The sequence below is a fragment of the Sinohyriopsis cumingii genome, chromosome 15, assembly GCF_028554795.1.
Source record: "Sinohyriopsis cumingii isolate HCF-2022 chromosome 15, ASM2855479v2, whole genome shotgun sequence".
Taxonomy (NCBI): Eukaryota; Metazoa; Mollusca; class Bivalvia; order Unionida; family Unionidae; genus Sinohyriopsis; species Sinohyriopsis cumingii.
The window spans coordinates 108,103,747-108,121,374 of NC_142975.1; the positions used below are offsets into that span (position 1 = coordinate 108,103,747).

The 17,628-nt window shown below is 33.8% G+C and overlaps 1 protein-coding gene across 4 annotated transcripts in view; it reads right to left on the bottom strand.

Moving 5' to 3' along the window:
* Positions 1–17,628, bottom strand: part of LOC149782444 (uncharacterized) — a 132,476-nt gene that overhangs the window by 33,362 nt on the left and 81,486 nt on the right. For 3 of the 4 annotated variants that reach the window (XM_089933854.1, XM_089933855.1, XM_089933857.1), the window contains 5 exons: positions 16,763–16,867; positions 14,928–15,032; positions 11,951–12,104; positions 7,423–7,532; positions 3,051–3,202 (listed from right to left, as the gene is read on the bottom strand). In XM_089933854.1, the coding sequence (XP_089789980.1) occupies positions 3,051–3,202; positions 7,423–7,532; positions 11,951–12,104; positions 14,928–15,032; positions 16,763–16,867 (626 nt within the window). The remainder of the gene's footprint in view (positions 1–3,050; positions 3,203–7,422; positions 7,533–11,950; positions 12,105–14,927; positions 15,033–16,762; positions 16,868–17,628) is intronic. The other variant, XM_089933856.1, reaches the window with a different exon arrangement.

Sequence of the window (17,628 nt, forward strand, 5' to 3'; positions counted from 1 at the left end):
GCAAAATTGGCTCTAGTTTTTTTGTAATCTGCAAGAAATTAATGTTTACATACCGAAATGCATTCCAATAGTAAAAGGTCAACTGTAATAGCCTACCTATAAAAAATCAAGTCATTGACTACATCTTAGATTTCTTCGCCTGTCTCTTGTACAGCTGTTCGGGAGCATCTCTGAGGAGTGTCCAGCAGTAGTCAGCCAGCATTGTAGTGGACCATTTTCCCTGGTATCTTTGTTCCATTGTTGCGATATCTTGATGAAAACGTTCGCCGTGTTCATCACTAACAATACCACAGTTGCTAGGAAAGAAATCCAAATGGGAATGAAGGAAGTGAATCTTTAGAGACATATTGCAGCCAAGTTTCTTATACTTCATCAACATGTCTTCTACTAGTTCCTTATAGTTTTCTGCCCTAACATTTCTGAGGAAGTTTGTAGAAACTAGGCGAAAAGCATTCCATGCTTGTTTCGCGTCACCTTCCAGCAAGTTGTTGAACCGGTCATCTTTGAAAAGCTCTCGAATCTGAGGACCCACAAAAACTCCCTCTTCAATCTTTGCTTCGCTGAGTCGAGGGAATTTTTCATGCAGGTATCGGAATGCTGGCAAAGTCCGGTCAATGGCTTTCACGAAATTCTTCATCAAACCTAGTTTGATGTGAAGGGGTGGTAGCAAGATTTTCTGAGCCTCAACCAGAGCTGGGTGTTGGATATTCTTCTCTCCAATGGCTACATTCTGCCTGTGAGTCCATTCCTTCCTCATGTAGTGCATTTCCCTTGCTCGGCTATCCCACTCGCATAAGAAACACATGTATTTTGTATATCCTTGCTGCAGTCCCATTAAAAGGGCAACTACCTTCAAATCACCACAGAGGTGCCAGCTGTACTTGTTATACTCAATGGAATTCAGTAGCTGCCTTAAGTTATCGTATGTCTCTTTCATGTGGACAGCATACGCTAATGGAATAGATGGAAGAATGTTTCCATTGTGCAAAAGCACAGCCTTGAGACTCAGTTTCGAAGAGTCCACAAATAGTCTCCATTCTTGTGGGTCATGAGTGATTTTTAAAGCATTCATGAGGCCCTCAATATCGGAACAGAATATCAGATTACTTTCCTTTCTGAAGAAAGGCTCCAATTGCTGGTGGCGCTTTCGATATGCAGTAATTGTGACATCTTCTTCTAGAAGATTCCATTGTTGGAGTCTTGATCCTAGCAATTCTGCCTTGTTCTTTGATAAGTCCAAATCACGAATCAGGTCATTTAGTTCTTCCTGTGTTATTCTGTGTGGGGTTGATGATGCACCACAGTGAAAATCTGGATCACTGCATGCTGATGGACCAGGAGAAGAACAGGTCGACTCACCTTTGTCTTCGTCAGATGAATCAAGAGAATATTCTGCTGGAGGTTCTGGAATAGGAAGTCCCTCACCATGTGGAACTGGTCTCAATGCAGACGGAATGTTTGGGTAGACTATTCTCGACTTCTTTCGCTTCGTTATTCTGCCGGAAAGAGGAGGAACCAAGCAGAAGTAACAGTCATTTAGGTGGTTGCTTGGCTCTCTCCACACCACTGGGACTGCAAACGGCATTGATGACCTTTTGCAATTCAACCACTGTGAAAGCTGTGTTGTACATGTAGCACAGCATATATGCGGAGCCCAAGGCTTGTCTTGGTCACCAACGTTGCATCCGAAGTAAAGATGATATGCCTTCTTCACTTGAGAATTGATACTTTTCTTCTGGTTGGCAAATGTCACTTCCCCACAAATATAGCAAAAATTGTCCGCGGTATTAACACACTTTCGAGGCATTACTGTTCTTTATTGTACGTAAATGGATAAAATAATAAGTTTTATGTAACAGTAGCTTGAACTGTCTCGCACAACGTCTAAAATATTTTAAATGCTGAACCTATCTGATTGGGCTTTATATAGTACACTGCTTACGTCAGCTTCAGCAGCCGCCTGGCATTAGTATAATAGGCCTACACATGTATAGTACACTGCTGACGTCAACTTACTTCAGCAGCCGCATGGCATTAGTATTGCATTGCATCAGAAAATGATGCAATCAACTGTGGATGATGTGAGCATGATGGTATTATGCAATGTTACATCATTATTCCGGATGTTGCTGCAGTCCTACTGGAGAAATTTACACAGTGAAACATAGAAAATGAGGTATATGAATATCTTCAAAACTAGAGCCAATACAAATTTTTCACGGTTATATTCGTGTTCGGCACACCAAAATACTACAGATTAGGGCCTTTTCAAGTCAGTAATGATTTCACTGTTGACCAGTGTTTTCAGCAAAGATGACCATATTTATGTCAAATCAACATCATTTATATAAAACTGAGAGGCCTTTATACCAGAATGCCCAGTGTCAAGCATGGTTGAAATTAGTCAAGCAATGTTTCAGAAGAAGCAATTTATATAGATTATGTACATGTTTTTCTATTCTTAGTAACAGTGGCCATGTTTGAAAGTGAATCATTATCATTCAAACAATTTTAGAAGTCTTTGTGGCTGGATGCTTTCTTTAAAATTTTATCAACTTCTCATCAGCTCTTTGTGAAAAGTTGTTTTAGGTTTTACTGGTTTTAACAGTGATGTCAATATTTAATGGTGGTTTGGTAAATTTGTGTAAATATGAAAGGCCTTCATGCCAGTATGCTCTCTGCCAAATGTAGTCAAAATTAGTTGAAGAGGTTTTTAGGAAGAGATTTAAAAAGCAACTGTTGACAGATGCATGACAGACTGATTGATGCATGACAAATTGACAGATGCATGAGATTGACAGATGCAGGGCCATACAACAAAATGACTTGACTTTATGACCACCTGAACTAAGAAATATCATCAATCTGTGAAATATAGATAACAGATTTTCACTATACATGTCGATGTTTAACTTACACTGGAAAACAAATGCATAATGTACTCTTTACTGCAGAACAAAAAACATGACATCTTGAAGCAATATTTTACAAATGGTACAAAACACAGCAAATATTATGTGGTACTCAATAAATGTGTGTAATCAGCCTACTTCTCTGAGGCCACAAGCAGTGGTGTGTTGCCATTACTGTCCACATCGTCTAGCGGGACACCCTGCTGACATAGGAAGTCCACAATCTCCACATTACCACAGTTACTGGCCATATGAAGTGGTGTTTTATCCTCCGCCTCCTTCAATAACATCTGAAATGGATCAAGGTTAAGGTCAAGGTGAACTTGACGTCAGATATGACTGTCCTTAAAGACTATAAATAGTACAGCGTACAACCTTTTTAAAGAGTACAGTGTACAAATGAATCTCAGCAAAGAGGTAAAGAACTTTTTAAATAGTACCATGTACAACTGAATTTCAGCAAAGACCTTTTTAAATAGTACCATATGCAACTGATGAACCAAGTACAAGTGTAAAGAATTTATACATTGGAATGAAATCTTTGACTATATGGGAAATGGTGTTGCAATGTAAAGATGTAAATATACTGATGGTTAAAGAAGTGTCCTTTCCAACGACTTTTTTTGCACATATATACTTTAGAGACTTTGATCTTAGAAATGTGAGTAAAACTGATCACTGATGTAGGTTGATGCTCATCTCTACAAGTAGGCAGAGATTTTTGGTGTTCTTGAGGTGTTTCAATTTTTCTCTTTCAAATGCTGTTTTCTGTTGCTGTAGCTATTTATCCTCTTTATTTCAACAAGAAATCACCTGTAATCAACCCAATCTGTCTTAAGCAAAAACATCCTGCATGAACTGAATCTGTCCTAAACAAGAGGCCCAAGTAGGTCTGCGATTGATCATCTAGATGACACCTGCCTAACAGCCAAGTGTAAAAGCAGCTGACCAAGAAATCTAAGTCAGGAGAATGTGAAAATTTCTTCTAATACTTTTGATTTCATGTAGTACAAAAACAAAAGTTTCAAGGTTTGTTTAAGTTCTGCATCTTCATCCATATTTGACGACACATTAGGGGCATTCGACAAATGCTATTTTTCTTCTATTTTTAGTAACAGCCACCATATTTGAATGCAGATTGGCAAATATATGTTCTGCATCTTCATCCATATTTGATGACACATCAGGGGCATTTGACAAATAAAAGTGTATTTTAATGATGAAAATTAAAGAAATTAAGGCTAATCTACTGTAAATAAATGAGACAGTTGGAAACAATTACATACACACTTTATTCATTGTTTGTTACCTAAGTACATTAAACAAAAATGTGCAAATTTATTATTTTTATTCTTTTACATGATCTGAAATGAAAACTCCTGATCATATTCTTGAAATTTCCTGATTTGTCCTTTCTGGACTGTCACATGTATGTAACAGAATTAATAAACGTCACCAACCAATGCTGGACAAATCTCTTATCTGGAAATCTGGGACAAATTGTTTGTTGTCATGGTAAGAAAAAATGTTCGTTACTTTACTCCTGAAAATAAGATAACTATGAAAGAATTAGAAATTTTGGTGAAATTAAAAAAAAAATTATATCATGCAAGTATAAAATGTTGAGAATTTCTTTACTTAGCAAAGGCAATCCACTCTATTACAAGCTTATTCTGCAAGGGTCTCAAACTCAAACCACCATGAGGGCTGCATGAATGCATTTTCGATGACCCTAGGGCCGCACGTCCTTGGTTATCTCTCATGACACCTTGTGAAGCCAATCATTTTGTGGGCCACTGGATATGGCTTGGAGAGTCATATGCGGCCTACGGGCCATGTGTTTGAGACCCCTGTTACAGTGGAACTCAACAATCCCTTTTTTTTTCTTCACTCAAAGTATGAATGTAATATGTCATTTTAACTTGACAGGCTTTCTGTTTAGATGACATTCTTCATTTGCAACACTTCATGAAGAACACCCATACAAAAAGTTATCATGGATTCAATATGGAAACACATCAATAATCCATATGGACTGAAAAATGTATGGATTCAGACAATTTATTTTAGATTTATTCCATAAATTACTTCACAACAAGTGAAAATTCCATATGGATAAAAATTTGCAGCTTTATCCATGAGTACTATTATCAGTTTAGAAAGTAGGCCCCCAGTGTCATAATATCATGGAAAATATTGTCAGACTTTTCCTTAACATAAACTGCCTGATTAAAGTAGAAATGTTAGAGTACAACTGTATGTATCAGTGTAGCTGAGGTGGAAAGATGAATACACAGTCAATTTGAAAGAAAACCTATGCATGTTAAATTTAATTTATTTCCACAGCTGATTAAAAACTTTCAAATACACAACCAAAAACTGTCATCATCAGAATCTTAATAAATAAACACATTAAATCTGAACCACTTAATTACATAACCAATGAAGATTATCTTTTAATTTCAATTAATTCCATTTAGTTTTACTTAATATTATTACGTGATTTATACTATATTTTTGAATGTGTTAAAAATCTAAGCCTTTAATAATAATAATAATAATAATAATAATAATAAAAACAACTATATTATTCATTGATTAAAGAAAGGTAAATCAATGTGATTTTTTTATAATTTTCTGTATTATACATTTGCATGCAGTCAATATCAATGCTTAAATAATAGGTATTTTGTACCAAAAAAGGGAGAAAAAACCCCAATCACTAGATATAAAATTCCATTCTTTTCTATTGTTGCTTCTATATTCCTCAAGTATTTTATACATGTCCCTGTTGTTATTATTTGAAATGTTGTTTTGAACAGTGTGAAATATTTTTGCTATTATCATTATTATCATTGTTATTACTGGCTGCCAAAATGCAAGTTCTTTTCATACCGAATAAAGCCTTAAAATGTATATTATTATTGTTTCCAAAGAGAGAGTGAGAGAGAGAGAGAGAAAACCCATCATGCCAGTATTCTATAAAGAATCATGCCACAAAAAATTTGCTTTTTAAATTAAAATCAAATAATAAAATCACATAAGATGAAATGTGGTTTTCGCTGACAGAGACTTAATTCATTACTGAAAAATAGTAATGGCCATTATTTCCCTTGTTTACAGTGTGGATACTGGTTTATAAGAATGAGAAAAAAGCACACAACTTACTTGAGATACTATAAACACAGAACTACCATGGCGGCCTCATTTTCAAAAGGTTCCATTTTTAAATTTAAATCATCATAATTCAGCACACTAATTTTGGCAATTTCATTGCAAGTAATACAGTACATGAGCAGCAAATTATCACAGAAGCCTAGCGTTAACTGTTGTGACTGAACATTTTGAGTTGTCATGCTGGTGAGTAAAATCAAGATTGTACTGCATTTTGTCAATTCAGTGGGCTGTGCCCCAGAATCTAAAGAATCAAATGAGATGACCTTTTAATCTTAAACACCACATAATCAATGACACACTAATTCTGTTGAAAATTATTTAGTTCCTGCACCTGCCAAACTGCAGTTTGCAATATAATGTAAGCTGTTATCAAATATAGGATGAGGAAATTAGCAAATTACATTCAAGTTCATGCTTTTCAGTTTTATAAGGGACATTTTCCTAATTACATATCAAGTTCTACAACTGCCCTGATGCACTGGATTCACTGATATCAACTCGAAACAATAACAACTGTATTTCACCATCAAGATTCATGAAGAAAGAAACAACTGCACTTCGGTATTGCTCAGGATACTCAATGCAAAGAGTACACATCAAAGCCTCTCCTGGATCAGAATTGAGCCATTTGTGTACCCCCTTACAGTGCCTCAGAACAAATACACCCCATCACAGTGCCTTAGAACAAGTACATCCTACTACAGTGCCTTAGAACAAGTACACCCCATTACAATGCCTTAGAACAAGTACACCCAATTGCAAACGACATAGAACTTGATCTGCTGTCACATTTTGTGTTGATATATTGGGGTCTATACTGTTTGTTCTATTAATTATTCCTAACAAACTGCACAGACCCAGATCTGCCATCAAATTATGCACTGGAAGATATGGATCTATACAGTTTGCATCTGGATCCAGATTGTATGCTAATACATAAGGTAAATTCCAAACTGTATGGATTGACAAAATACATACCCTGACTACATTTATGCTAATACATAAGGTGAATTCCATTCTTAACTGTATGGATCGACAAAATACATACCCTGACTACATTTATGCTAATACATATGGTAAATTCCAAACCTGACTGAATGCATGGACAAAATACATACACTAACCACATTTATGATACTACATATGGTAAATTCCAAACTTAACTGAATGTATGGATAAAGTACATACACTGACCACATTCATGGTGAGGTTCAATAAATAGGGAACCAAAAGTTCCACAGAATACCAACTCCACTTATACCAATAATGACTTACATTTATATTGTAAAAGTTGGAAAACGGCATACAAATAATCTTTATACAAGCTACATACCATTTGTGGTTCTTTCTGCAATATATTCTTGACCCCTTGAAAATCTCCTATCATAATGGAGGCAAAAAGAGTGTTGCTGGTGATTTCTTCTGGACCGGGTTGGGGAACTGCTGTCAACAGAAATTACATAATTCCTAATTTTTAATCTTGTTTATAGATACTGTATTAATTTTGTGACTCTTACAACTTACCTTAAAATTTTATGATGGCTGCTATAACATGCTGGTAAAATTTTAATGTAGAAAAGAACCTACTCACTTTGGATAAGTGACTAACAATCATTGTAAGTGTCATAACACTAAGATCCAACCCATGACCATAGAAATCTAAAGCAAGTGTGCTATCACCATATATCCAGGCCTTTATAACATTTTATCTGTGAATAATAATAGTTTATGGGTTCAGTGAAAGCTAAACTAACAATATGTAGATATCTGACTACTAAAAATATCAAGCTTCTAATTGAACAGATGGAATAAATAATAAGCAATAAGGAATTTTGATCAGTTTACCATGGTACTGTATCAATCAAAATAGTCTTTTATTGGAGAAATCTGATGCATTATTTTATACTAGTCCAGGATTAGTGGATTTTCCACGAGAAATAATTTAGATAATTCACTTGAGTGAATTATAGAAATTATATTTTTCTCTCCAGTCAAAAGACATTGAGTGAATTATAGAAATTATATTTTTCTCTCCAGTCAAAAGACATTGAGTGAATTATAGAAATTATATTTTTCTCTCCAGTCAAAAGACATTGAGTGAATTATAGAAATTATATTTTTCTCTCCAGTCAAAAGACACTGAGAGCACTATGAGTGAAAAATCTAATCCAACATGTTGTCTATGGCTTTGTCCAGTGGTAAGCATGGACACCTATAATCCTGCAGAAACACTTGGTTTAAATCCTACAATATACATAATTTTTTAATGAATTATTTTTACATTTTAAAATCTTATTTTAATGTGCATACTTAGATATCCATGTTGTGTTGTGGTCTGTAATGATCATGGCTGTTCAAATCAGGTGCATATATGAACCAGATTAATGGATTATACACAGATATAATAAAAACTTTGCCAAACTCGGGTCAATACTTAGATAGCAAATCCAAACTTGGTCACTGGGTTATGTCAGGCTGGAATGACCGTGTCAAAGAACTACATGACTTTTACGAAATGCTTACCCTACGTGACATTATAACGGTAGACTTCATCATGGACTGTAACCAATTTAGACTGTAACCGATTTAGATTGCAACCAATTTAGACTGTAACCAATTTAGATTGAAACCAATTTAGACTGTAACCAATTTAGACAGTAACCAATTTAGATTGCAACCAATTTAGATTGCAAGCCAAACTAGAGCTCAATCTAAGCATGCTCTTAGATTAAGATGGAAGAATTAAGGCTGAGAGCAGACATCATTACAAATAAATCTGAAAATTTAGACCCATAAGAATTCTGGAAGCAATTTAAGCAAAATACCATGAAACTTCCAATAAACTACCAATCTGCATTGATGGGAACCATGGCCAGAATAATATATGCAACATGTGGAAAAATCATTTTGAAGACTTACTCAATATTGTTAAAAACAATTCAGATAAGGAGTATGTTCTTTCAGCATTCAAGGCCCCATCTAGTCATATTGAACTAAACACATTATCTGAAATCCAATGTACCATAACTGAACAAAAAGAAGGTAAATGTCCAGGATCAGATTTTTTAATATGTAGAACATTTTAAATTTTCACATACCATGTCTTTTTGATGATTTTATTTAACTGTATGTCTGTACATACTTTGTTCTGGACAATTTCACAAAAGTTACACTTATTCTGCTACTAAAAAGTTAAATTGGTCACCTGACAGGCAAAAATAATTATAGACCTAAAGTTCTTATGACAATTATTAAAAAAATATTTGAATGTATTATACTACAATCATGTGAAGTCACAATCTCAAATAATTTGGTTTTTAAAAACAACACTCAACAGACTTAAGGTTCTATGCCTTTAAGAAAACTGTCAACTATTATGTAGAACATGGCAGTCCTGTGTCTGCATGTTTCTGGCATTTGATAGGGTCAGTCACTGGACACTCTAAAAAGTTGCTTGACATTCAAATACCATTGATACTTTAATTAACTGGCATGGCAAACAGTTGTACTATGTGCTTTGGGAAAGTGTAGTATCCAACTCCTTCAATGTAACTAATGGGGTGAGGCAGGGGGGTGTTCTTTCTCTGTTGTTCTTTAATCTATACATAGACTTCTTTAATACATACATAAGACAAGTTAAATTGTAAACTGGGTCAGTATCATGTGGGGTTACATTTGACACCAAATGTGTCATTTCTTAACAATGTTAGTTTTGCTGAACATATCACATTGATAAGTTTATCACAGGTTTAAGGAAATTATTAAAGAAATGCGAACAATACACATTGAGAATGACATCATACATAAGATCAGTCAACTTCTTTCAAATTCTTATCTCTGCCCTCTGTACATCTTAAGAGCCCTGCTGTTATATATGTCAACAGGTATGTGTATTTGGGTCAGATTTTAATGTTCAATCAGTCAGATGATGAAGATATGATGAGACATTGCAGATTTGTGTGTACTCAACCAAATACATTTCTATGTAAGCTTAGAAATTGTTCTTTGAATATCAAAATTCAATTATTTAAATCTTGCAGCCCAATGTACAGCACTTCTTTGTGGACACGTTTTAATGAATGTATGAAAACTAGAGTTGTTGGTTATAATAATAGTCTTCATTTTCTATTAAGCCTTCTAAGATTGAGCAGTGCCTCAAACATGAATGGAAACTATAATGTATTCTGTTTTGAAGAAGTAATGAGAAAATATGTGTTCTCATCTGCTGGACTGGTTAAAATACTCATGCTACCAGAAACTGAAATCTTTTGTGCCAGTGTGAAAGGTATAGTTCAATATCTTTTATTTGCCTGTAATTAAAGCTATTAAAAAAGTTAATTTTTGAGAAAGATATGAGTTATATGCCTTTTCATTAAGGTCAGGGGTCATTCAATATTTAAAACTTGTCTGTAAAGTCAGGCAAAATTTAAGTTCATGCATCACGAAGAATAGCCATATACAGTTTCTTTTAATTCCCTAATCATCACTGGCCTCTGTGAGTTGAGCAACTGGCTAATCCAGATATTGTTTTTGAAGTGTGGAAACCTATTTCCAAACCTAATTATACAAACTGGCCATCTAAAGAGTCAGTACATTGCCTTAGTTATATATGTAAGCTGTCCATCAGTAGTGAAATTTGTGTTTTGTCATTGTACACAGAACAAACTAAAATTAGTGATTATTTAAAGTCAGTGATGATTTAATTTATATGATGTATTAAAGTAAGCGGTATACACTAATATTGTTTGGAACATAAATTTAAGATGGACTAACATAGGCATGCATTTTCAGAATTTGTTGAATAATGCTTATAAAACAATCTTGAGAATATAATAATAAGAAAAATAATAACAATAATAATTTTGATAAGAATGTTCAGTGCATGGTATTTTTTAAATGAAAAAACAATTTTGAAAGGTGAAACTGTGTACAGATGTCACTTATAAACTAAGGTCTGTTTTGCCTTTTCAGATGGGTGGCCACTATTGACAGGTTTTACTGCAAACATTTATTTATAAAGGTCACTTAGATACCAAAGCCTGTTTTGCCTTTTCAGATGGGTGGCACTATTGACAGGTTATACTGCAAACACTCACTACCCCCTTCCTTAGGGATGTTTTAAGTGGGAGCTTATGTCTGATGACATAAGGCTGACCTTGACTGTCATTTACACAAAATAAATAATGCAAATGTGCAATTTATATTTTGGAGCATCATTTTATTAGCTCCAAAAGAATTATAAAAAACAAAAGAGTATTTTATGGATGGGGAATATTGGGTGATATATTTAAACTATTAAGTCTGCCCTGTGTCTTACAAGGAGTATTTTATGGATGGGGAATATTCAGTTATACACTAATAATAATAAGTTTGCCCTGTGTCTCACAAGGAGTATTTTGTGGATGGGGGATATTGGGTGATATATTTAAAATATTAAGTCTGCCCTGTGTCTTACAAGGAGTATTTTATGGATGGGGAATATTCAGTGATATACTAATAAGTTTGCCCTGTGTCTCACAAGGAGCATTTTGCAGATGGGGGATATTGAGTGATATATTTAAAATATTAAGTCTGCCATGTGTCTTACAAGGAATATTTTATGGATGGGGAATATTCAGTGATATACTAATAATAATAAGTTTGCCCTGTGTCTCACAAGGAGCATTTTGTGGATGGGGGATACTGAGTGATATATTTAAAATATTAAGTCTGCCCTGTGTCTTACAAGGAGTATTTTATGGATGGGCATTTTCAGTGATATATTATTAATAACAAGTTTGCCCTGTCTTACAAGGAGTATTTTATGGATGGGGCATTTTCAGTGATATATTATTAATAATAAGTTTGCCCTCTTGTCTTACAAGGAACCTCTTCTTCCTCATAGTTGATGACATCAGGCTTTCCCTGTGTGGCTACAAGGCAGTCCGCATTGAATGTCCATGTGTACTCGCCAAATGACACCTGTACATCCCCGTCTTCATCTATGGACTCCACCTGACCCTTCTTACCAATTACCTGCAAACAGACAGAAAACTGGTAATGAGCTGCTGTAAATAATGTTGTAAAATTTCTTAATTTGTATTAGGCAAGGTTTGTGGACTGTGGTGACCAACATTCTCTAATTATTCTGCGCATTCATTTTTAAACAATGTCTTTCAGTGAATATTCAATCACCATCCAGCAGACTGGATTGAATGTAATTTTATTATGCATTCCTCGTTTACTTAATTTTATCAAAAATGTTAATAAAATGACAGTCCTTAAACCCATTTCATATCTCTTACATTTTACCATTTAAATATACATATTTTACATCATTACATCATAGGGTCAATTAGCATACTGATATAACATTTCTTAAACCCATTTCATATTTTTTATATCTCATTGGTTAAATATACATATTATTTCATGAGAGTGAAAGGTTCAGCATCAATATGATTATCGATTACTAAAAACTGACAGAAAAATTAATTTATTCTTTTTGAAGTCAATTTGTGAAAATAAGGTAAAGTGAAGTAACCAAGGTGAAAGACATGACTTGAAACAAATTAAATTGTTGGAATGGAATAACTAACACAGAATATAATAAATGATAAAGCCTTCTTTTGCCAAAAGCTCTCACTTGAAACAGACCAAATCGAAATAAATGTTAAAGCCCACAACACCTTCCAGCTGAATATATTGTTTGCAAAAATTACTAAACTGGTTTTATAAATATTTATGTGAGATTTGACTCCTCACCAATGAATGGGCATACTTTTACCAGTAATAGAAATGTTTCAAATAAAATCTCTCTTCCCCTTCCAGCCATCACTTAGGAAGGAATTTTGAATATAACTTGTTGCCAATAAAAGATTTAAAGGAAACATTTGTGTTTCTTATGTGTCAGAAAAACAGATTATTATTTTGTAATCCCAATATCTGGCACAGTTCTGATCAGGTACATGACATCTCTAACTTCTGTAATGGTAATTTTACCAATTGTTATTGCATATGGAGTAAATGTGTCTCTGTCAAGCTGAGCAGTATGAATACTCCAACCAGCTTTACCCTAAGTAAATGAGTTTGAGTCAAGTCCACAAAGTATGAATACTCAAACTGGCTTTACCCTAAGTAAGTGAGTTTGAGTCAAGTCTACCTGTATGAATATTCAAACTGGCTTTACCCTAAGTATGTGAGTTTGAGTCAAGTCTACCCATATGAATACTCAAACTGGCTGTACCAATGTAAACAAGTTTGAGTCAAGTCTACAAGTATGAATACTGAAAACCATTTTACACTTGCAAATGGATGAGTCAAGTCCACCAGTATAAATACTCAAAATCTACCAATTTTGCCCTGAGGTTTCTGATATCATTACTTTTTTCATAGTTAGAATAGTTTTTTTTTATGCACATTAATTTTTGGGACTGTCACAGTAGTTGTCAGCAACTTTAGTTTTGGCCCTAATTTGTTAACACAGTAAATAAAATCATTTATTGCATTAATAAACATAAATCAAACTTAACTCAATAAAGCATCAGGCATTTCACAAAAAACAAAGATTTATGTTATCTACAAATGACTGCTGCCATTTTAAAAATTATTATTAATAGTTGTACAGAAATATCTCTGAAAAAATGTTTGAAAATTAAAATTTCTAAAATTTATTTTATATAGTTACATTAAATTATATGCTGAAAATAGTCTGAATTTGTGATATGTACACCATGATGTGATTCCTTAAAATGGCCAGTCCCTTATAAGTGGCATTGTTAATGCATTAAATTGTAAAATGTCTTATGAAAAGAATACAATGAATGTGTTTGGCCCTTGATTTAATCGATGCTGAAAGTCAATAAAAAAAAAGGCTTATATTAGATTAAAAAATTTGTGTAAAATTTACTCTTACATATGTCCAACATTAGGCAGTTTTTAATCCCACAGGTCAACAAAGTACCTGCTTACAAGATGAGTCTAACTGCAGATTAGTTCTGTGAGCATATATGGTAATGATAATAACTACCATATAGTGACAAAACTATTTAGAGAAATTTTCATTTTCAAGTGTGACTTGGACACACATGATTTTGCTATTTTACAGGGTAAAAGATATGCTAGATTTTATATTTGAAACCTAAGGATATGTCGTTCAGTGTTATTCCCAGAAAGAAAAAACAATAGCATTACTATACAGTATTAAAAACATGGCAATAACACTTTTAGCATTACTACACATTATAAAGCACATGGCAATAACACTTGCACCTCATGTTGACACCATGTGCCTATTTTATTTATGGTCCATCACAGCATAAGAGCCAATGGTTAACTGTTCAGTCCATGTGAACTGCACAACAGAAAGGTCCATAGTTTGGACTATAACTGTTCAGCCTGTATGGTCATTGGGTTGGGTCTATAAATGAGAAAATTTTAATAAAGAAAAGAATATTCCTCAGATATTTTTGCATGAAGGCTTAAGCCGTCTTTGTCAATTTCTATTTAATCTACATGTTTAATACATGCAGGTGTTACAAACCACAGAATTTGAGGATAAAATATAGAATAATATATAATGAATAAATACTTAAATTGTAACTCGGTTATGTGGAAAAAGTGTTTAGGTGAGGTTTTCAATAATTGTGCATATTTTTGGGTGTCTAAAGTTCAAACTCCTGGGTGGCTCTGACAACTTAAGTCCTTCAATCATGTCAGTGGTTTTATCTAAGGAATAGATTGGATTAGATTACATTAGATTACATAAGATTAGATAGATAGATAGATAGACAGATAGATAGATTAGATAGATAGATATAGATTAGATAGATAGATAAATAGATAGATATAGTTACTGACCCTGGACATTTTTTCATTCCATCCCACTCGCTCTTCCTGCATCTTCTTGACAGCGTTGATATTGTTTAGGACATGTACCACCTGACCTGGTGTAAACCGCTTCACCTTTATGATGTAGAAAATAATGTTAAACAAGTTCATAATATATGAAATTAATCATACACATAAAAAGCATTATGTTTGAAACATCCAGCATAAAAAAGGTCTTTATGGGTGAATATACAGATTTAAAGTTTCTAATTATTATGCAGTATCAAGTATTTACTGTTATAAATTTTCATGTAATATTGTATTCAATTCTATTTTTGAAGTATGTTATATATCTTAGGCCTGTACCAAATATTCTCTTTGGCCCCAAATACTTTATTAAATGAGATACTCATAATTGGCTGAATAGTACAATTAGGTCAACAGCAGAAAAGTGTACCTCAGTTCGTATTGACAACCAATTGAACAAATTTCTGAATGAGCCTTGTATCTGGAGAGATACTGATCCAGTTTCATGGTGGCAGACCAATGCTGACAAGTTTTCTTTGCTCCATTCTTGCACCCAATGTTATGTAACAGCACTTCCAACAAGTGAACATCTATTCAGTGCTGATGGCAACACCTTGTCAGACAACAGATGTTGTCTATTGGCAGACATTGTCAAGGGACTCGTATTTATAAAGCTAATGTATTCTTTATGCAGCAGTAACTGTTTGGATTGCATTTGAAAAATTTAATCCTGCTATTCATTAGTTAAAGTATAAAGCAATTTCAAGACGTTTAACTGTAGCACTTTGATATTTTGGTAATGCCTTAGTTACTTTGAACCTTCACGTGTTTGTTGTTAGTTACTATATAATTAATTAAAATGTCATTAGACCTGCTGAATTTTTTTTATTTTGGAGCATTTAGTCATTATTTGTATTTGATTAAATAGTTATGGGTCTCCATTTGTGGCTGTTTCTGCAGGAGTTAAACCTTTAACTTTATTATGTTTCAACTAGTTTATTTCAACTTGTTGCTGATATTGGAAAATATTTTTATTGACCTAGAAATCAAGGAGCCATAACGACATCTGTTGTTTTGTGTAAATACTAAAATATGGAAAGAAGGAAAAGGCTGATAGGATACCATTTATCCTGACCTACCATCCAGACAACCCCAAAGGAGGTAAAATCATCGGGAAGCACTGGCCTATCATGGAATTGTCGGATGCCCTAAAGTTAATCCTCCCTAACAAACCTGTAGTAGCCTACCGGAGACCAAAAAAACCTCAAGGACATCCTAATCAGGGTGAAGCTAACGCCAATCACCAATCAAGACTGCCCTATTCAATATGGACCCTGTGGTGATAAAAGGTGCAGAACCTGTCAACATATGATAGAGACCTGAACATTTTCTAGCACAGTGACTAGAGAAAAGCTAAACATACATGGTCCAAACAAAACATGCGAAACAGAGAATGTCATTTATCTCATCACAAGTAAGATCTGTATCCTTCAGTATGTCGGAGAAACTGAAAAGCTACACAATAGGATCAACCTAAGTTCATAGATCTAATTGGATGACAAAGAAGATGTACAGAAGCCCAGTTGCAGAACATTTCTTCTCTCCTGGCCACACTTTCAACTGACAAATTATCTTTTATGGCCTCTATAACAAATCGACCTTGTACTTTAAACCACGTTTGCATTTCAACTGTTTCAACTGTGAATGGGTGATGTTTGATGGGCTAGGCAGGGAGCTTTCAATTCCCCTGCATCTTAGCATCTGGTATTATACATATCTATTTCTTCATTCTTCTTAGACAATTCCTTTATAACATGCTTATTTTTAAATTTACTTACCTCATTCAGACACTGTTCATGGAAAGTCCATTCTCCTGCAGAACCAAAGTCTACAGTCACATCCTGGTCTGTAATTATTAATACTCTCCCTGTTTGTCCGATACACTAAATGTAAAGGAGAAAATACATTATTGTTGTGGATACAGAAAACCAATATTATTGATAAAATTAATCGTAAAATGTAAGGTCAAATGCCGTCTGCCTGTGATTTAGTCAAAAGGAAACCTAAACAATATTGCCTGAAATATTAATTTATATATCCATTAAATAAAAACTTATAATAACATTAATAATATTATTTTGTGGACATGGAAAGTGGGTCTCTCAATGCAAATCTGATTGTAAGCCAGTTAACTTGGTCAGATAACAACAATGTATCCCAGTTTTCAATGTCATATCAGCACAATACTGGCTACATGGAGTGAATTAAATTTCAAAAACCATAAACATAAATGCCAAGAAATGCATAAAATACTTTAGAGAGATAAACCCTTCCTATAAATGTAAACATGAAGTCTTCAGCATAAAAATAAATATGTTAATATTCTCTTGTAGAAACTGCAGTGCCCCCAAAAGTCCAAGATCATATATATAAATGCTAATTTATATAATATTTTAGTGCCATAATATGTATGTTAATGCAAAAAAGAATATATATATATATATATATATATATATATATATATATATATATATATATATATATATATATATATAACATACATTGAGTGTGTGTGTGTGTGTGTGTGTGATTTGGATTTTTAACATAGCTTTAACAATTTTTCAGTCATATTGCTATGATGAATGCAGTGTGGCAGTTTATAGTGATGTCTAGTACTGGAGCATCATGCCGCAGACATGTAGCA